Source organism: Balaenoptera physalus (genome assembly GCF_965194825.1).
Source record: "Balaenoptera physalus genome assembly, chromosome: 4".
NCBI classification, from domain to species: Eukaryota; Metazoa; Chordata; class Mammalia; order Artiodactyla; family Balaenopteridae; genus Balaenoptera; species Balaenoptera physalus.
In genome coordinates, this window is record NC_138891.1 from 59,940,899 (window position 1) to 59,962,603 (window position 21,705).

General features: G+C 35.2%; 2 protein-coding genes across 3 annotated transcripts in view; one reads left to right on the forward strand and one right to left on the reverse strand.

The window, feature by feature from the left end:
• Positions 1 to 6: 6 nt before the first annotated feature.
• On the forward strand, positions 7 to 11,596 carry TTC14 (tetratricopeptide repeat domain 14). The gene is made up of 12 exons (XM_082461385.1): positions 7 to 338; positions 807 to 931; positions 1,031 to 1,230; positions 2,226 to 2,310; positions 2,407 to 2,536; positions 2,858 to 3,013; positions 3,400 to 3,471; positions 3,880 to 3,999; positions 4,104 to 4,226; positions 6,436 to 6,553; positions 7,479 to 7,588; positions 8,411 to 11,596. The coding sequence occupies exons 1-12, from the start codon at positions 178 to 180 to the stop codon at positions 9,327 to 9,329; spliced, it is 2,319 nt and encodes a 772-aa protein (XP_082317511.1). The 5' UTR covers positions 7 to 177; the 3' UTR covers positions 9,330 to 11,596.
• Positions 11,597 to 12,044: 448 nt separating this feature from the next.
• The window catches only part of CCDC39 (coiled-coil domain 39 molecular ruler complex subunit), a 48,015-nt gene continuing 38,354 nt past the window's right edge, over positions 12,045 to 21,705 (reverse strand). For both annotated transcript variants that reach the window (XM_082461384.1, XM_082461383.1), the window contains 7 exons: positions 20,513 to 20,636; positions 16,144 to 16,303; positions 15,612 to 15,718; positions 14,798 to 14,938; positions 14,474 to 14,653; positions 14,250 to 14,335; positions 12,045 to 13,075 (listed from right to left, as the gene is read on the reverse strand). In XM_082461384.1, the coding sequence (XP_082317510.1) occupies positions 12,922 to 13,075; positions 14,250 to 14,335; positions 14,474 to 14,653; positions 14,798 to 14,938; positions 15,612 to 15,718; positions 16,144 to 16,303; positions 20,513 to 20,636 (952 nt within the window). In that variant the 3' untranslated portion in view covers positions 12,045 to 12,921. The remainder of the gene's footprint in view (positions 13,076 to 14,249; positions 14,336 to 14,473; positions 14,654 to 14,797; positions 14,939 to 15,611; positions 15,719 to 16,143; positions 16,304 to 20,512; positions 20,637 to 21,705) is intronic.

Below are 21,705 nucleotides of genomic sequence, written 5' to 3' on the forward strand. Positions count from 1 at the left end.
TGCCGCTGGGGGCGGCTCCAGAACACTTCCGGGAGGCTCCTGTGGGGAAGTGTTTGGGTGTGTGCTTCCGGCGGCTTCCTGGCTGCTTCCTCAGCCTCCCGGACCATCGGGCTGAAGTAGTGGGCACGGAACGGGGCGCTGGCAACCCCCGGTCGTTGGGCCCGTCAGTCTCTAGCCATGGACCGGGACCTTATGCGGCAGTCACTGAATTTCCACGGGCCGTCATTGCTCTCCCTGCTCAGGAGCGAACAGCAGGACAATCCGCACTTCCGGAGCCTCCTGGGGTCGGTGGTCGAGCCTGCCCGGGGCCCGCCGCCCCAGCAGCAGTTACAGGGAAGGTAATGGGACGGCGGCGCCGCTGCGAGACGGGGGAGGGGGCGCAGCTCCGGGCTCCTCTACCGCAGTCGGCCGGCTGAGTCCTGAAGGAGCAGAGCCGAGGCCGTGAGCACGTGAGAACTGCGGCGCTAGTTCCGAGGGCAGGATGGAGGAGGGTGCCCACTCCTGGTGTGAGGGCAATGCAGGATGCGGGCTGAACTTTTTAAATCTGGTACTGCACTACCAGAGGCGCGGATTCTTTAGCTAAAATCTCTTGGGCTTGTGTGTCTGCCGCGGCTGTCCCTTTTTAAGTTTCCGCGCCCTCCACCTACAGACCGGCGAATGAGGGAATCCTTGGTTAAAACTTTTTTTCGGAGGATGTATGGCCAAGAGCTTAGGACGGACCCGATTGGGCGATGAAAGCCGTGAGCAGAAGCTTGGACAAGGTTTTGCAGGTAAACCAGTTTTCATAAATTTTGTTTCTTTTTAAGAAAAGAGAAGAGAGTTGAAAACATTGAAATACAAAAATTCATTTCCAAAAAAGCGGATCTGCTTTTTGCACTTTCCTGGAAATCAGATGCACCTACAACTTCTGAAGTTAATGAAGACGATGAAGGTGAGATTAATCTTAAAATCGTTTGATTGCGGTTTGGTTTAACAGCACTTCAGATGAACACAAAACTATTGTTAGTAATTTTGTTAATTATTTTTTCAGAGCATTATGCAATCATGCCACCTTTAGAGCAATTCATGGAGATACCTAGTATGGACCGGAGAGAGCTCTTTTTTCGAGATATTGAGCGTGGTGATATAGTGATTGGAAGAATTAGTTCCATTCGGGAATTTGGGTTTTTCATGGTGTTGATTTGTTTAGGCAGTGGCATTATGAGAGATATATCCCACTTAGAAATCACAGTAAGTTATTCACTTTTCAGTTATTTGATTGTTTCTGTTTTGGATAAAATGTCATCTCAATGCAAAACTTACGTCTTTGCATCCAGTTGTAATTAAGTGTACCCTGCAGACATAGTTTTGAGAATTAAATAAGTATTAATTAATAACAAATAAGTATTAAGTAAAAAGTATAAATATAAAGCACCTTTCCTTTTTAAAAAATAATCAGCAGTAATAGAGTTACAGTTTCTGGCACCATTTCTAGTTTCGGGAGGTTTTGGTCCCTTTGGTTGGCAGGGGTGGGGTCCTTTTTTAAACGCTCAAAGAGATATCAGTGGAGATGGTGAGATTGATTAGTAGCCTGGGGTTATTTCTTCTAGTTGAACATGTCTTTAATTATTTAGTATTTAGCATTAGATACTTGTATGTGGATAATTTAGAAACAAATTCTTGTCTTATTTATTCAATATGTATTTACAATAATTAAATTAAGTGGTTTGTACATTATAATAAGATGCTTTGCCCAAGGTGAATAGACCTAAATTTGAAATAGTATGTCACTTTAATTTAAAAGGTTTGATATTTACTGTCTGTTAAGGCAGATAGAAAGGAAGGAAAAGCAGAAGGTATCACAAACTGGATAACAGACGTAAACTTTGAAGAATTCACATTTCATTTTCTTTGGAACTCTCCTACTTTCTGGACAAGCTTTAGTTTTATATTTAACAAGCACAAAATAACTTTTTGTTTCATCATCCATACTTATATGTGGTTCCTAAAACTAATTGCAAATTTCATGAGATTTTAGTTTTTGACCTGAACCAGAAAACTTGTTTTATTATGTTTAGGCACAGAAATTATTAAAATCTTTATTTAAATTTAGACTCTAGGGTGCTAGTTGTTTTCTTAATGTTCCTGTCAACTATTAGCTGTTTATACTGAACAGCTAGAATAAAAGAAGACACTTCTCACCAAAAAATAGAATGTCTGGTGTTTTACAGTACTTCTCATTGCAGGCTCTATGTCCACTAAGAGACGTGCCTTCTCTCAGTAACCATGGGGATCCTTTATCATATTACCAAATTGGTGACATCATTCGAGGTAATCAGTTTCATCATATTAATAAAAAAGTAACAGTTGTCATATTTGTTAGTTTGCATTGCCTTGTTAATCAACTCAATTTTCTTATTTTTTAAGCTGGAATCAAGGATATCGACAGATATCATGAAAAGCTTGCTGTATCTCTATATAGCTCATCTCTTCCACCACACCTATCTGGTAATAAATTAGGTGTAATTAGTTCCGAAGAACTTCCTTTGTACTACAGGTAATTTATCCACATTGTCTCAACAAGTTAAGTGGAAAACAATTTCTTTGCTAAAAAATAGCAAATTTTGCCCAACTTCTAACAAAGTAGAATTCTAATTTCTCTCATTTCAAAATATGCTAATTTTATTTTTATAACCCTTAAATTTTTTCAAACTTGGCAAAAGGAACCAAGTCATTATTGCCAAACTTTCATGTACAAAAATGGTCTGAGTATTTAAATCCCATGTGATAATATTATTTCCTTAATGAAAATGGGACATGCTAATCGTGTTAATCATTTTTATATTTTTGTTGTGACTTTTTTTTTTTTTTTTTTAAGGAAAAGCGTTGAACTAAATAGCAATTCTTCAGAATCCTATGAGAATATCATGCAGAGTTCTTTGGGATTTGTTAATCCAGGAGTAGTTGAATTCCTTTTAGGAAAACTAGGAATAGATGAATCTAATCCACCATCTTTAATGCGAGGCCTGCAAAGGTATAGTAAATCAGTATTATTCTATTAAGTGGTGAGGTCAGTGGTGCTGAAGTCAAAAGCTGCATAACTGAAGAAAATACTCGATTATCCTAAGCTTGCTGCCAAAGTTTGAATGAACTAGGTGATCCCCTCCTTCTGGAATGGAGTCTTTCATCAGTGATTGATGTGTGCCATGTGACCAGGTAGATGCAGAAAAAATTTATAAGATGCAGAGAAAGATGCAGAAAAAAATATTTAACAATAATAGTCATTCCTGAGAGTTCAAGAATTTTGCTTTGTAAATAAAATACAAATTTCTTGCTTGGGATTCAGTTTTTATTGTCAGGTGGAGAGATAATAGTTACCCTAAAAAGTATTTACAGTTTGACTTTTATTTTCTTTAATAGCAAAACTTTCTCTGAAGACGATTTTGCTTCTGCATTAAGAAAGAAGCAGTCTGCATCTTGGGCTTTAAAATGGTATGAAGACTGTCTTTCAACACTTGCATTAGTCTAAAAGGTTCGGTTAAGGCAAGCATGCTTCTGTCATCTTTAAGACCAAATTTGTTTATAAATGAATTTAAATGATACCTTTTTGACATTAGCTTTGTTAAAGGTGTAAATGGTGTTATGTTGTAAACTTTAAAGATTTAAGTTTAGCCAATATTTTTAATTTTTTTAAAAAAGGAATTAGTATATCAATATCTGGATTTCATAAGTATTTGTTATGAAATTATCCAAAGACAGAATACTTCTTAGTTATGTTGAGAATATCAAAGACTAAATATTAACCAAATTTGCTTTGCTTTAAAATTTTATTCGTGCTGACATTTTGTTTGGATATTCTGTGAAATATTTGTTATGTATGCTTTACAAACACCTTTTTAGTGTGAAGATTGGAGTTGATTATTTTAAGGTTGGACGCCACGTGGATGCTATGAATGAATACAATAAGGCTCTGGAAATAGATAAACAAAATGTGGAAGCTTTGGTAGCTCGTGGAGCATTGTAAGTGGTTAATGGGTTTTAAGGAATATTTACAAGGTAAATGTGTATAAGATTTATGCATAGCTCACAAGATAAATTCCTCTAATTTTGTCTCATATCTGTAGATATGCAACAAAAGGAAGTCTGAACAAAGCAATAGAAGATTTTGAGCTTGCATTGGAAAACTGTCCAACTCACAGGAATGCAAGAAAATACCTCTGCCAGACCCTTGTAGAAAGAGGAGGGCAGTAAGTGTCAGATTTTGTTTAATAGCAAAGATCTAATTAGTGTCTTGACTTCACTGTTCTGAATATTTTCATTACACAGAAATATAAATGTAAAGATACAAGAAATTAGGTAAATATTCTTTTCCTGGACATACACTAGAAGTTTTTGTTTAATAGACAGAAATTTCTAATTTATTTCATCATTTTAGTAATTATAATGCCGGAAATATAAGTTGAGAACTCTAGTTAATTGTGAATAAGATTTCACTGTTGTATTCAGCTTATTGCTCTACTTTGTCCAGTGAAATCCACAAGACTTAGATTAAACGAAGAGCAAAACATTAAGAACAAACCCTATAACCTATCTTACTGTCCTGAGATACTGGCATAATACTTGGCATAGTAGTTTTATAATAAATATTTAATGACTAATGGACTAGTCTAATTTATAAAATATTTTGAAGAAACATAATACTTCAAATATAAATAATTTGCTAACACTCTGCTTTAATAATTAAACACCAGTTTATGATTAATAGCATCTTTTTGCTGCTTATTTTTTAAGTAGAATCATCTCTTTTCTGTTTCATGAATTTGCCTGATCATTCCAGTTTGTATGATCATTCCAGAACTTCATATAAATGAAATTTTGTAATATTTGTTTTTAACTGATATGAACTTCTACTTGGACCCAAGTGTTGGGAGCAGCTTTTTACTTTCTCACTAGGTACATAAGCTAGTACCTACTTACATGTGGTTGTCTTATTATTCACATATTGGTGATTTTTAGCTCAGTGAATGACAACACCATCTATTCCATCATCCAGGCCAAAAATGTTGATCGTCTTTGGTCCCTTACTCCCCTCATCCAGTCTGACACAAGTGATTCCATTGAACCCACTGGTTTTTAAATTTGTTTTATAGTAATTACTTTTTCCTCCTTTCCAAAACCTGAAAATATTTTGCAAAATCCTTTCACTGCTGTGTATCTAAACTTTCTAATTCTCATTTTTCACAACATAGACTTGTGAACATCATCTAATAATTATCCTATCTACAGGCTGGTTGTGATATACACGTATGCCTTGGTATTTCCAACTTTAGCAGCGAATTTTCTGGGAAAATTTTTCTGTAGAAAGGAAAATTCTTCATAAATTACTAGGAAAAGCCAGGCTATATAATTCTGTACTAAAGCTCAAGATCATAGTAAATTTATAGAGGATATCAGTTGATCATGTGTTTTCACGTATTATACTAAAATGCCAATGCTTGACCTACAGTATGGCTTTAGTTATCAGTAATAGATTCCTATTCGTTTTTTTGTTTAATTAAGATATAATTAACATATAACTTTATATTAGTTTCAGGTTATGTGCAGTAAATGATTAGATATATGTAAATATTGTGAAGTATTGACCACAGTAAGTCTGGTTAACATCCATCATCATACATAGTTAAATTTTTTTTTTCTTGTGATGAGAACTTTAAAATGTACTCTCTTTGCAACTTTCAAATATACAATATAGTATTAACTGTAATCACCATGATGTACATTACATCCCCAGGACTTTATCTTATAACTGGAAGTTTATAAGATAAACCACTTTCACCTACTTTGCCCACAGCCCCCCCACCCCCACGTCTGGCAACCACCAATCTGTTCTCTGTATCTTTGAGTTCAGTTTTTCTGATTTGTTTTATGTGGTTTTATATTGTCTTTTTACCAAAAAAAAAAAAAAATAGTTGTAAAAGCACAATATTTAAGTATTGTTCAATTGGAAAATAATTTGCTGGGCTTCCCTGGTGGTGCAGTGGTTGAGAATCTGCCTGCCAATGCAGGGGACACGGGTTCGAGCCCTGGTCCGGGAAGATACCACATGCTGCGGAGCAACTAAGCCCGTGTGCCACAACTACTGAGCCTGCACTCTAGAGCCTGCGAGCCTAGAGCCTGTGCTCTGCAACAACAGAAGCCACCACGATGAGAAGCCCACGCAATGCAACAAAGAGTAGCCCCCGCTCACCGCAACTAGAGAAAGCCCGACGCAACAATGAAGACCCAACACAGTCAAAAATAAAATAAATTAATTAATTTATTTAAAAAAAGAAAATAATTTGCTGAACATGGTTTTTCCCCTAATAAATTCTCTCATATACGCCTCTGCCGTATATGCATATTTGAGGACTTCTAATTTTTACTCAAAAAAAAGCTAAATTTTCCTTTCAAATTTAGGTTAGAAGAAGAAGAAAAGTTTTTAAATGCTGAAAGTTACTATAAGAAAGCTTTGGCTTTGGATGAAACTTTTAAAGATGCAGAGGATGCTTTGCAGAAGCTTCATAAATATATGCAGGTGATTCTTTATTTCCTCTTAGAAATTTAATGAGATTTGAAATTAATGCCAAAACTTAACTTTCTTCTAGGGAAAACTATTCTAGATCATTTATTTAAGGCATTATGAAGAGTTTTTTAGATATAGCTTTTCTTAATTGGGTTTGACATTACTTCATAGTTTTGTTAATACTCAAAAGTAAAAATAGCCCTGTAAGAAAATTCCTGTTGCCTAAATTTGGTATGTGGATTTGAGAACTGTCCTTGTAGTGAGCTTTCCTGGTGGTTACAGAATTCAGTATTGTTACTGTAATTGAACTAATTATAAAAAACCTTTTTGAGAAATATTTTAAACTGTCTTTTCCTGTAATACTGATGATGATGTTTTCTCATGCATTTTCTTCTGAATTGGACCATTGCTGCTGTGTCTGTGACATCTGGTGCTGCTCATCCCCATCCTCAAACTGGAAAATGATTTCTTATATAATCATGCATCCAACTGGGCTGTGCTATTTTTTAAATGGTTTGTATTTGAACATGGTGATTTCCCCCTCAATTCACCTTAATGGAATTTCTTTATTTGAATTTTATTTATAAAATTTGTGTTCTGTTTAAATTTTTAATGTTTTTTAATAATTTTTCATGTATTTTATTTTTCCCTTTCTTGCACTCTGGGTCATGGGAATCGATGCAATGGCTTCCCCTTTTTTCATGGAATACCAACTGCAATTGGTCCTCAATACTGTTCTGGCTGTTCCAATGATTAATGCCAAACACCTGTGTGATTAATTTTTATATGTTAAAAATACTTGTTTAATGCTGGATATATGGTGATTTGGGTATACCACATTTGGTTTCTGGTTGGGGGGTTGGTCTTTTGAAAACTGGGTTTTATATATTCTGCTATTTTTAACGTGTGGTTTTTTCCGATATCTGGGTTCTAAAAGAAATCTTTGGAATTAAGAGAAAAACAAGCTGAAAAGGAAGAAAAGCAGAAAACAAGGAAAATAGAAACAAGTGCAGAAAAGTTACGTAAGCTTTTAAAAGAGGAGAAAAGGTAAACTATGATATTCAGTATTCTTAAACTTAAAGCAGGTACTGAGTTGAACCAAGTGCCATATGGGAGGTAAAGTAAGTAAAACATAAAAGTGTTTCAAGTCGTAATCAATGATTCTTAGCAAGTATGTATACCATAAATTTTTCTATAAAAGAGATAAAGCAAAGTGGAATGGAAGGCTAGAATTATGCAAAAAATAAAAAAAATTTAATCTCAGAATTAAAATATGTAAGTCATTTTAATTATCTGTATTTTAGGGAGAAATGTTTTAGAACTAGAGCAATAATTTTCAACTGGGAGCGGTTTTGTCCCCCAGAGGACATTTTTGGTTGTCATAACTGGTAGAGTGCTATTGGCATCTAGAGGGTAGAGGTCAGGGATGCTGCTGAACTTTCTACAATGATGTAGGATTCCCCCACCACCACCCTACCCTCCCAGCAAAGAATTATTCGGCCAAAAATGTTAATAGTACTGAGGTGGAAAAACTGTGAACTAGAGGTAGCCAAATATAAAACCTCAATTCTCTCCTTTATGTATTCATATGGTCTTAAATTTTTAAGGTAATATGGGAAATGTCACTGTGTCTTCCAGAAATGATGGATTTGCTTACAGTAACAACTGTCTACACAAGTATTTTTTTCCCAAAAGTCATGACATGGTAAAATTGGATCTTGTAGTAACTAGGATTATTATTATAATTCCTTATGTAAGCCACAACTTTTATGAAAATCTTTAGAGAGAATAAAATAGAACTAAAATCTTTATGGATAATTACACATTTTTATACTGAACATATCTGATGAGTTAACTACATTTTTTTAGGCTAAAGAAAAAAAGAAGAAAGTCAACTTCTTCCTCTTCAAGTGTTTCTTCTGCTGATGAATCAGTTTCTTCTTCTTCATCCTCCTCCTCTTCTGGTCACAAAAGGCATAAGAAACATAAGAGGAATCGCTCAGAGTCTTCTCGAAGTTCCAAAAGGCATTCAGCTAAGGCATCCTCAAATCAGGTAGATCAGAATAAGAAAGATGAGTGCTTCCCAGTTCCAGCCAATACTTCAGCATCTTTTCTTAACCAAAAACAAGAAGTGGAAAAACTACTGGAAAAGCAGGATAGGTTACCATATCAAAAGAAACAGGTAAAAGAAAAAGATAGATGCCCTCTTTCTTCATCTTCAGTTGAAATTCCGGATGATTTTGGAGGTAGGTCTGAAGATCCAAGAGATTTTTATAATAGCTATAAAACTCAGACAGGTAGTAGCAAAACAGAAAAGCCACATAAATCAGAAAGACATTTTTCCAGTAGAAGAGATTCCTCAGATTCCTTCTATAGGAATTCAGAGGACAAGATAAAAATTTATGGTTATAGAAGATTTGAGAAAGATACAGAAGGAAGAAAAGAACACTATAGAAGGTGGGAGCCAGGTTCCATGAGATATTCCACTTCACCAGCAAGCTCAGACTACTCTTGGAAGTCAGTTGAAAAATATAAAAAATACACTTATTCTGGATCACGTGATTTCAGTAGACATGAGCAAAGATATCAATTAAATAAAAATCAGGGAGAATATGAAAGAGAGGGTAATTATGAGGAGGATGTTAAAACAGAGGTTCCAGAAGAGGGACTAAGTAGCAAAGAGCATTCAGAAAGTGGAGTTAAAAAAAAATTACCTCAAAATTTACTCAATATATTTAATCAGATAGCTGCATTTGAGAAAGAAAAAGGAAATAAGCCAAAAAATTAATATGCCAAGGGGATCAGCACCGTTACACTAAAGGCTTTTAATAAAAGGTTTTGGTCTTTTAGTAATAACAGTCCAGTGCAGAAATATCTGCTCCTGCAGTTATTTTATTTGTAGAGACTACAGACATCAAGTGCTTTTTATAGTGATCCTCAAAGTATATTTCAGTTGTAGGTCCCCTTTTCATAGCTTGATTTTTTTCAGGCTTTTCTTGTGTATGTTTATATAGTTATTTCTTACTCTGATGATTTAAACTTCTTCACCTGGAGATAACACTCTCAAAGTATTGTTTCTTCATTGTATTATGGTGTGTGAGAATTCCTTGGGTCCACCTTATCCTGCTGTTTGAGAGAACATTAAATTTGTGCGTTGAACACTTGGATCGTTTATTATCAAAAATTATTTCATTCTCTCTTAAATTAAAAGCTCTTGACTTTTGAAACAAATATATTTGAATGTTTCATAAGTACCATTTTATATTCATTGTTTAAATATTAAGTTTTTTGCATAACTTTTATTTTAAAATGGTAGATTATCTGTCTTGTCTAATTGACCTCTAAACCCTGATTTAATTAAGATGGTTTATGTATCAGCTGTTTAACAGGTACCTTAGGAATAAAGCCATGAAAGTTGACTAGGGCCCATTTTACTTATTTCTCTTTTTCTCTCCCCTTCTTGCTAGCAATATAGGACTAAGAAATTTCTTTAAATATTGGCAAGACCCTAAGAGACTACATTCCAGGCAAAAATAGATCAGAGTAGAAAAGAGTTCTTTTAGCAAAAACAGCAGTAGCAAGTGAAACACACTATAAATCTGGTCTTCCACTACGGGAAAGGAAGGTAGGAAACTGTCCTAGTATTGCAAATGTCCAGTTGGGAAGGCACTGGGCCTGTTTCTAAATAGCCTAGAGCTGGCCTGCATTTCTGCTTTTCTTCCTTAACACCTCTCCTCTGATACCTCCTTTCTTAGAGCCTGAATAAATGACTAGGCTGACAGAGCCTGAGCTTAGAATAAATTTCAGCAACTAGAGCTGAAGAAGGAATGGACTTGGATCGTAAGGATCCTCCCCAAATTATTGAAAACAGTATAGACAGGGATAGAGATAGATATAAATAGAAGTCCTAGGTGTTTATAATGGGCTTTAGGATCTTTCCAACTCATGATGACACTGGATGGGGTTGGAGGGTAGTGAGTATCCATCTGCAAAGGTCTAAGTGACAGATAATGATAGAGGAAGAAGACAGTCCTTGTTCTGTCTTGGAGTTCCTGCCAACAGTAAAATACCGAAAGTTAGTACAACTGGATGTGTACTATTTGTGACCTTTAGACTTCAGTGATGGGAGCGTAATGAAAAAGCTAAAATTTGTTTTACAATGGAACAGAAAAAGAAACTGGTCAAAAACAATAGGTAATGGCAGTAGAAATCAGTCAGTCACTTGGGCATTAGTCTTTGCACCAAGAAATTTATCAGAAAAGAGTCCCTAGTTCTTTCTGTGTATTAATAGTTCTGGTATCATCCCTACGTAGTCCTACATAGTGGTGTTTTTAAAGAGTGGAAACTCTTTCTACGCCTTGACCTTTAGGAATTGCTAGCACAGCTTCAGGATTTTACACACACTTTATTTAATAAAATCTCTGAGCATCACTATCAACCAGCATTGTCATTTTCCAAAGCATTTTTGTGGCTTAATGTTACATTCAGTTACAAAAAATTAGGATAGTATCTTATACAACAGCCTACCTGAATTTAGAAATTCCATCTTCCCCAAAGCTTCTTTCCTGGGATATTAAGCAGATTATATAAGACAATTTATAAGGATATATTCAGGAAACCCATCACAGAAAAAAATATATTATTGGAGATTTACTTGTGAAGAATCCCTAGTGGTATCTTCAGCACTTTTTTTCTCTGAACATTATGTCTATAGTTTGTACGTACCCAGGTAGTATCTTGGTTTGTATAAGTAGATGACTTTCTAACACAGCAGGTGAATGTTAGGATAACTCTCTAGATTTGGAGATAATGGGGTTGATCCCTTGTTTCACCATTTAACATTATTACACTGAACTTGGAACTATTACTTTATTTAAGAGTTGAATGTAGACTTGCATGCTGGCTTGAGAACCTAACCATTCCACAAATAACTGTGCTAGGCTTTGGTTGGTGACTCAATAATAGGTAGAAGTTACTGTGCAATTCCAATGTGTCAGGCCCTGTGCACTTTGTATATATTATCTGATTATTTCAATAAACTTTCGATATAGATAACTCTTACTGTCTCTATATTACAAATGAGGAAGAAAGCATAAAGTAACTTTCCCAAGGTCAGAGAACTAGTAAGATACAATCCCTGCCTTCATAGAATACAGTGTTTAATATTTCAGCTTACAAGTAATTTACAAAGTAAAATAGGGCAGAGAATGAGAACTCTGAACATTTGAAGTGACCATAAGATTAATCAGTTTTTAGATCTTATAAATCTCACTTACCAGAACAGTGTTTTACGAAACAATATTCAGCTTTTTACTCATTGTATTCATTGGACTTGGCTATGCCTTTTGCTGGCTATTACTAAAAATGATAATAAAATACTCTAGTGATCAGGAGAAACCACTACTACCTTTCAGAAGGAATTGCAAGTGACAGTTCTAATCAATGACAATTGTCATAACAAATATTTTTTTCCAAGGTTTGAAGGAGACAATACTCATTTAGGTACATACATCCTGATAAATTTATTTGAAAACCAGTTTTATAACATCATAGTCATACTTCAGGAGTTCAAACTGTTGGGCACATGTTATGATAAAGTATTGACTGAAATAACTAATTCTTAATCTGATAGTCTACCTTCACTGCAAATTTGTGGAATTCCTATTGCAAATCTAATTATGCTTAGCTTTCTTTAAATTGTTTATTAAATCAAGGAAATCTTGAAAACACATTCTTGGTTGTATCTCGAGAGCAAAATCTTTAATGTGTTTGACTTCTTTCAAGATCAGAATGGACTACTTCCTAGAAATTTAAGCTGCACTTTTATTGATACAGTGGTTCTCTTTCCTATCAATTGTTTTCTTGGTGGGGGGAGGGGGAGAGGTAATGCCATTTTTTGACTAAAAATTTTTTAATTATGCTAAAGGAGGAAACTAACATTTCTTCCCCCAAGGTCTGGGAAGTATGTTTCTTTTAATAAAACCTAATTTCAGGATCTTCCAGGGTAAAAGAGATATAACAAACAAAATGACAGTGGAAACTATCATAACCCTATGCTTGTATAACATGTATCCTTGTTAAGAATCTGTTCTTACTTCTTTCCCTCTATGTGAAAAAAATAGTAGGAAAAAAGCTAAGAAAATTAAACATTTCTTTGGCTTATTTGGACCCAAATAGCTTGACTTTTTTTTTAACAGTTTTTATATTTTCCACTGGATAAAACTTTTGTCTGGTCATTTTGTATTTCTAACACTATTTCAGTAGGCCTGTATATCAGTAAAAGGCACCCAAAAGCATAGAGTGAGTGGGATATACTATTTTAAAATTATGAGATTTTTGGTTTTGTGTTTACAACTTGTTCAAAAGAGAGATTAAAATGTTTATTTGCTGCTCTCTTTGCTTTTACCATTACTGGAGCCACTGCTAGCACTAGTTGGTCTAGAAGTGCTGCCAGTTTGTGAAGAGGCTGGGAAGTTCAGCTCTAATACTTTAATTGAAGTCTGAGAAGCAGAAGTACTTGTACTCTTAGATGACCTAGAATAAAACCAGAATTACTGTAATTTAATTCAAAATTTTTATTTTAGTAGAGACCCCCTCATTAATGGCAAAAGATGCCATAATCCCACAAGTAATTAAAGAGATCAAAAAAGATATACTATTAATAGTGCTAATAATTTTAAAAGCATCACCATTAGTAATATCAAGAAATTAGTTTAAAAAGGAAAAGGTGATAAAGTTTCAAACCAGTAGAAAAATAGTTCAACAAATATATTTCTATTGACATATGAAAAATGTTTTCAACTATAACCAATTTAGAGATAAAATCATTAGGTATTAAAAGTTTGCAAAAATCATTAAAAGATAACAAAAACAGCATGGGAATTTGGGTGCTGGCAAGAGTGATTAAAATGATAGGTTATATAATTTAAACCAAAAAGAAGAAAGTGAAGGGCCTATTGACAGGATAAAGTGGTGGTAACTATCCATACGACTGTAAATACTAAGATTTTTAAATATATATTTTTATGAAAGTACTGGGATGTTCAAGTGGCTGCTCACCATGTTTACATAGAAAGTGTGTTTGTCTTGTTTTACTTAAGCACTGTCTTTTAGGAAATCCTTTCATGACATCTCTTCGTGGAGTAATGAAAAGTAATATGGCTGCTGAATGTGGGAGATTGGGAATTTTAAAATTAGGATCATCATTAATTATTATTTTGTCAGCAGAGCACAAGAGCGTTGACTAAATGTCTACTTGATGATAGAATTCTGTATAAAACTAAACTGCAGAAGTAAAGAATAATTTCCTTTTTAGCAAAATTAAGCAGCATAAATAAAATTCTGACTCCTGAAGATTTTACAATGGATTTTAATAATAAGTCTGTACAGCCAAGTTGCCCTTTTATGGTTTAATAAATTCTCCCCATACTCAGGGATGACCATGCTAAATGTACCCTCCAAAATCTCACCCTGCTTTTATCCTACTGAAATAGCTGCCAGTCACAAAGCACTTATGTCAAAATGAAAATAATAACACCAGACAGAAGTCAGAAGGAAAGAGTCTTGCCCTGCTGGCTGTTTTCTGTGTATGTGACACTGACACATGCCATAGCTGTGGCATGTGGAAGTAGCTGAGTTCACTTAGGATGGAAGCTGTGAGAGTTGTAGGTAAGTAAGTAAGGAGATGGTGTTTTCTCCTTCCACTTACCTTGCTGATACCAGTGAAGTCTGGGAAGGAGATCTAGAACTGTGACGACTCCCTTTAGTACTAGCTGTAGGTAGTGCTAAACCACTCTGGAAGGATAGTCAATAGCAATCAGTACCACTGCATTTTAGAATAATTTTCATTAGACTTCATTTTATGATGAATACCATAAATTTTTCATGAAATGTTTAAGAAATATTTATATTTAACTAGAAGATACTCATTACCTGTTGAAAGTATGTTTGAAGGATAATACCAATCTCAGCATTTTCTTCTGTGATATCAACTAACATTTCATCAATGATCTTGTGAAGCTGTTTCACTTCACGAAGTTTGATGTCTTGTTCTTCTAGTGTTTCATCTTTCGTGTCTTTCAAAAGACGGATTTCCTTGATGAGTTTTGCACACTGTTGGTCAACAGTCGTGTTATTATTTAAACCTGTTTTCTAGAACTTAATATTTTTTAATGGGTGAAGGAGGGTTTGGGGTTACCATTTGGAGCTCCAAAAAAATATAAATATGACAGGTCAGTTTTTAAAAGTTATCAATACCTGTTTAGTTACTCTCTCTAATTTTGGCTTCTGTTCCTCAGTTGCTCTCCTTAGTTGAAGTGCATAAGCTTGCTTCTCTGATATTTTTTCTTTGACATTATTTGTTAAATGTTCTATAACTGCTAAAGTATTTTCCATGCTCTGCAGAAAATAAAGTATTAACATACTTATTAGGATCAGAAGTAACTTTTATAACTTGCCAAGTATTCATTTAATTTTGATTCATTTATTTTTGTATACAATGTACATTCTGTTGGTAGATAATAAGTATAATGGCTTTATGGATTAAGTTTTATATATAATTCCACTGTAAAGTATTTTTATGGTATTTAGGAGAAAAATAACTCAAACAATGACTGTTGAAAGCATACAATTTTCAAAGATTCCTAATTCATATCACCTGTTCCTTCAACTTTATTAGTCAAAAAAAAATCTAAATGTTTATAGAGCCTGCTTATTACCAAGCACGTTGTTTTCTTATCTTTCAGACTTTTAAGGAACAATCTTTAAGGTGATCTTAAAGGATTTAAGTGAAATAAAGTTCATTGAATAAAAGGTTAGTGGATAGATCATAATTGGCTAGCTATGATTCATCAGCTAATCAACAAGTAATTGTCAGGAGTCTAACCTACACTTTAGCACTGGGATTTTAACTAATTTAGTTAATACTTTGATCACTTATTTTTTTTCTCATTTAATGAGACATCTCTCACTATCTAATTCTCTAAAAAATTGTCTTTGTACAAGATAACAAGACAGAATAATGATGGTTAACTTTTACTAAGGTCTTACTACTAAAGCCTGTAGAATTTACCTGGATATCTTCCTGTAGTTCTCTGATTTGTCTTTGTTTGTATCTGTGTTTTTCATCAACAGCTCTCTTTTGTTCTTCTAGTTGAATTTTTACCTCATACTCAGCACCTAGAATTTAAAGAATTTTTGCTTTAAATTTTTAACATGCTGTGTAGAAAGCAAGCTTAAAGTCTTACATAAGTTAAATTTTTAACATTTTTTTTATGAAAGGTTAAATTCCTTATGTCTAGTTGTTGAAAAACAGGGCATGAAATAACTATTTTTATTTTGTCAGCATAGAGCAGCCAATATGCTGTTCTCTTCAGATTTGAAATTAACTCCCTAGAGAAGTGATATGCCGTATCACTAGAAGTAATAATGGAAATAACACCTTAGCACTTATTTTAAAGGAGGGGGATGATTAGTTTTTCCAACTGAGTCAAACATGATACACTTTTGTTTTCCTTGCCTCATAGTGTTCCTCTTTTTAAAATAAATAATTGTACAGCTTTCATTGCATGTATATTTTAAAAGTTTTAATAATTCCTACATACTAGATGGAGTCACTTTCTTAAAAGATTGTTTGTAATTGTTGTTGCAGCTGTTCAGCACTTGCAAGGTGTTTCCTAGAGCGTAGATTTCTTTTTCAGCTTTGTTGATCTTAGCATCCAAACTGTCACCTTCCCTTTGAAGTTCTTCTTTTTCTTGAGCAGCCTATGAAAAACGGAATAGATTGGTTAAAAGTGTCATGGGGGAGAATGTCTGTTTTCAGGGCAGGAAATAGTTAACTCACAACAATACCAATTTGCCTTGGGGCCTACATGCAGCACCAAGCATTTATTTCTTGCACCTGATTTAAAGTAAAAGACCAAATCCTCAAGGCCTTCCAAATATAGCACATAGGATACAAAAGCATGATGGCAATGTAGTAACCAACCAAAGCTTACATGAAAACTCTCCAACAAAAATGAACGAAAAGTTAAGCAGGTATAAACTTTACTGAGAAGAGAAATAAGGTTAGCTAGAAGAAGTTTCAAACTAGATATTAAATAAAAAGAATGTATGTTTCTCACCTGAAAGAGGCTTGGCACACTTTCTCATTTTAAGTCTTAGTAGTAAAAGAGGTGAACAAAGTATACCCATAAAGTGTTGCATATTTTTTAAAGGAAAAATACTGCATGATCCTACTTATATGAGGTACCTAGAGTAGTCAGATTCACAAAAGCAAAGTAGATTGGTGGTTGCCAGGAGTTTTGGAGAGGGAGAAATGGGGAGTTACTGTTTAATGGGTACAGTTCCAGTTTTGAAAGATAAAAAAAGTTCTGGGGATGGCTCTTGTGTTAACTGTACAACAGTATGAATATACTTAATACCACTGAAATGTACACTTAAAAATTATTAAAACAGCAAATTTTATGTATAATCACATTTTAAAAAGTTTTAATTAGATAATTGTGATAAATATGGCTAGAAAAAATGAAGTCTGTAAATTGCTGAAAACCAAAAATTCCTCAGTGAGTGAACATAGTCAGTGACTTTTTCCAGCTTAACTGTGTCACTGGGCTAGGCCTTCTAGAGTTGTACCCAAACGGTTCCAAAGAACTCCAGTTAAGGGTTGAGAGGGATAGCATGCATATATATTTAAAAGTGCCCCCATGAAAAGATGCTCAGCATCACTAATCATTAGAGAAATGCAAATCAGAACTACAGTGAGGTACCACCTCACACCAGTCAGAATGGCCATCATCAAAAAGTCTAAAAATAACAAATGCTGGAGGGGGTGTGAAGAAAAGGGAACCCTCCTACACTGTTGCTGGGAATGTAAATTGGCGCAGCCACTATGGAGAACAGTATGGAGGTTCCTCAAAAAACTAAAAATAGAGCTACCATATGATCCAGCAATCCCACTCCTGGGCATATATCCAAACAAAACTATAATTCAAAAAGATACATGCACCCCTGTGTTCATAGCAGCAGTATTCACAATAGCCAAGACATGGAAACAACCGAAGTGTCCATCAACAGATGAAAGGGTAAAGAAGATGTGGTACATATATACAATGGAATATTACTCAGCCATAAAAGAGAATGAAGTAATGCAATTTGCAACAACATGGATGGACCTAGAGATTATCATACTAAGTGAAGTAAGTCAGAAAGAGAAAGCTAAATATCATATATCACTTATATGTGGAATCTAAAATATGACACAGATGAACATATCTATGAAACAGAAACAGACCCACAGATATAGAGAACAGACTTGTGGTTGCCAAGGGGGAGGGGGTGGGGGACGGAAGGAGTGGGAGTTTGGGATTAGCAGATGCAAACTAGTACATATAGGATGGATAAACAAAGTCCTACTGTATAACACAGGGAACTATATTCAATATCCTGTGATAAACCATAATGGGAAAGAATATTTGAAAAAGAATATAGCTGAATCACTTTGCTATACAGAAGAAATGAACACAACACTGTAAATGAATTATACTTCAATAAAATTTAAAAAAATAAATGAAAGTGCCAAAACCCATTTTTAGTCAAAATCAACTAATAATTTCATTGTTAAATTTATTTAATCCCAAGTATCTGTACTTAAACCAGAATGTGGTCACTGGAAATTTTTTTTGGTAATGTTTCAATTCTTAACATTTTCAGTTATTTGTTTTATTATGCTTCAAAATATGTTACACATTTTTATAGCAAATAGTACATAATAAAAAATTAAGCTTAGCAAAAAATATAACGTTCTTAGGTAAATTACATCTAATTCTTTCAAGTTGAGTCTAGAATTAGCAAACATTTCATTCAAAATATAGTGTAGTGGGAGAAAGAGCTAGAATGAATCAAAACAGCTAGATTTTAGTTGTGGATTTCCTACTAGTAAGCTGAGTAACATTAAGTCATTTACTTCCCTACTCCAAGGTCAGTTTGTTTGTCAAATGGGTTGAATTTGTTCATTTATACAAAATCCTGATCTAATTCCATAAATACCTTAGACTTCTAAACAGTGGTAAACAGAAAATCAGTCAGAGGTGTGCACTCCTGTAGAATCAGATAATCCCTGGAGGGCCCACTAGAAAATGCCAAGTCTTTGGTGTCACCGTGCAGTGGCATCATTGTACACCCACTGATTGCTTTTGCCCATTTTCAGACCATGGATAATTTTTCTCAACGTAAGCCAGATTTACTTTAGTTATAAAGAAAAGTTTCAATTTTACACATCTGGCACATGTGAAGTGGTATGAGTAAAACATTTAAATATACTGACAACAAAAAATGTGAATAACTGTGTGGCAAGCTATGGACCCTGGAGGAAAGTGAAGTATGACATCAGGAAATTAACAAGGGCAACTGATAGCCTTGATTAATTTCACATATTCACTATAGTGGCACAGAAGGAATACTCTCCCTCGTAAAATTTGCCTGTTTTCCTGAGAAGTGGATACTTCATCAACATCATCATCATAACAGCAATAACAGTAATGATAGCTAATATTCATTGAGAGCTCATTTTGTTCCAGGCTCTGTTTTAAGGGCTTTACATATATTTTCTCATTTACTTCTTACAACAAAAGTAACAGTATTACCCTAATTTTGCAAGTGAGTAAACTAAGGCCCCAAATGGTTAAATAACTTATTCAAGGTCACCTACCTAATCAGTGATAGAACCAAGGCATGGACAAAAACACCAGTGCTTTTATGTAACTCATCAGAGCCCTTGTTGGTAGAGAAACTTAGCTGGAATTGCAACATCTATCTACTTCCCATCATTTAACAGACTAGAGCCTACAATTCACCCCTTGGGAACCTTCAAAACCTGAGAGGAGGAAAGTCCTGTCCATAGTGGGCAGAAGCCTCACGTACTAAAGACTGATGAGTTACAAGAAGGGTTTGAGAGCTGGAACTCATTTCTCATAATAGGTTGGGTGGAATTTCCTGAGGCAAAGTGGCAGACATATCACACAGTGTAGTATGTTAAGGGCAGCCTTAAAGAAGGGCTACAGAAGGAAACTTAGAAGATTAAGTAGAAGTCCAAATGGAGGGTGCATCCACAAGGACCATCCTCTGAAGGTGTGAATTGGAGATCTCTTTCCCACTCCTATCCATGTATGATACAGGAAAAATGAGCTAAAGTTACAATCTCCATTCCTTCTTTGAACTGTTTTGAGTAACTTCCCAGACCTCTCAGCAAAGGAAATCACACCTGTTCAGGGTATTTTCTACAAGGGAAAGATGAATATAGCAGTAGTCAGGAAGGAAATTGCATCCAACTCCTGATCACTTCTAAATTTCCCTTTAGGGTTACAAGGTAAAGATAATCACGAGATGGCAGACAACTCTCAAAACAGAAAAAACAGTAGATTCACCTGATCTGTTTGTCTCCCACCTAAAACGAAAGTAAAGGAACAGCCCTCTTCCTCTCTGGATATCTGCCATACCAGGACAGCAATGACAAACTGGAATGTAAGATTCAGAGGTGGTGTAGCTCTAGGTGACAATAAAGTCTAGGCTGTGGTCATATGAGTGCATGACTACAGTGAAGTAAAGCTTTGAGCCTGAGGTTTTGAACAGGTTGTCACAACATGTTAAGGACACCCAGAGTGATAGTGGGTCTTAGAGTAAAAGAGATTATGAACCTTGAATAAATGAGGGAAAAAGACATGACACAAATGACAGCAGAAAAAACAGTGTCAGAGTGGTCCAGACCTCTCTTTGACGTCGTGTATAAAACTAATAATGCTTCAGTACCTCCATCTAGCAACTCATGTTTTATGACCTAATTAAGTGTAATAGCTACTGGAGTGCTATGAAATTTGAAATTTCATGGCAAAAAAATTTGCCATTTTGGTTTTTAACAAAGAGCTAAGAAAGAATGAATACTTCATTCTATCACAACTGTAAATCCATTAAGATTACCTTTATTACATAATAGGCCTGCGTTTTCTCCTCTTCTCCCTCAGGAGGCAGCATAACAACAGTAAGAATTTCATATCTATTCTTCAGCTTATCAATTTTACTTAGCCGCTCATGAAACTCAGCACTAGTATGAAAAGGAAAAGAAAAATTAAACACTGAAAAACAATATACTTTTAAAGGACTACTGTTCTTACAGAAGACAGTTTTGTGTTACTACTGAACTCAAACAGTTTAAATATATTCTCACATTACAATTTTATAATTCAGTGTGAAGGGTCTCAGATTTCACCCAATTTGAAAGCTAACAAGTTAGCCTGACACAGTTTCATGGATGCTGGCAAAAAACACAAGATTTCTGGGTCAGAGGAAAAGGCCTTTATCACTCATGGCATACCAAGTAGCATGAACTTCCTATTTGCATTAGTTCCCCTCGCTCCCAAAGTGCCATGCAGGTGAGGAGGAGCTCAAATGGATGCTGCACATACAGCAGGTTTATGTCACAACTGAAGAACCTCAAGCTTAGTTAATCCAAATATTTTATAATGGGAAATAAGCAAACATACCTAACCTTTGCTGCAGAGGGAGATACTATCTCTAGCTCCCAAGCCTGCTCACTATCCAAACATCTTTTAAAAGATGGTCCAGGGGCTTCCCTGGTGGCGCAGTGGTTGAGAGTCTGCCTGCCAATGCAGGGATAAATGGGTTTGAGCCCTGGTCTGGGAAGATCCCACATGCCGGGGAGCGGCTGGGCCCGTGGGCCACGGCTACTGAGCCTGCGCGTCTGGAGCCTGTGCTCCGCAACAGGAGAGGCCGCGATAGTGAGAGGCCCGCGCACCGCGATGAAGAGTGGCCCCCGCTTGCCGCAACTAGAGAAAGCCCTCGCACAGAAACGAAGACCCAACACAGCCAAAAATAAATAAATAAAATTAAAAAAAAAAAAGATGGTCCAGTGCAAATCAAAACCACAATGAGATGTCACCTCACACCCATGAAAATGGCTACTATCAAAAAGACAAAAAAAAAAAAAAAAAAAAAAAAACCAACATAGTATTGGTGAGGAAGTGGAGAAACGGAACCTTTAAGCACTATTAGTGGGACGGTAAAATGGTGCAAATGCTATGGAAAGCATGGCAGTTCCTCAAAAAATTAATAATAGAAGAGCCATATGATCCAGCAATCCCACTTCTGGGTAT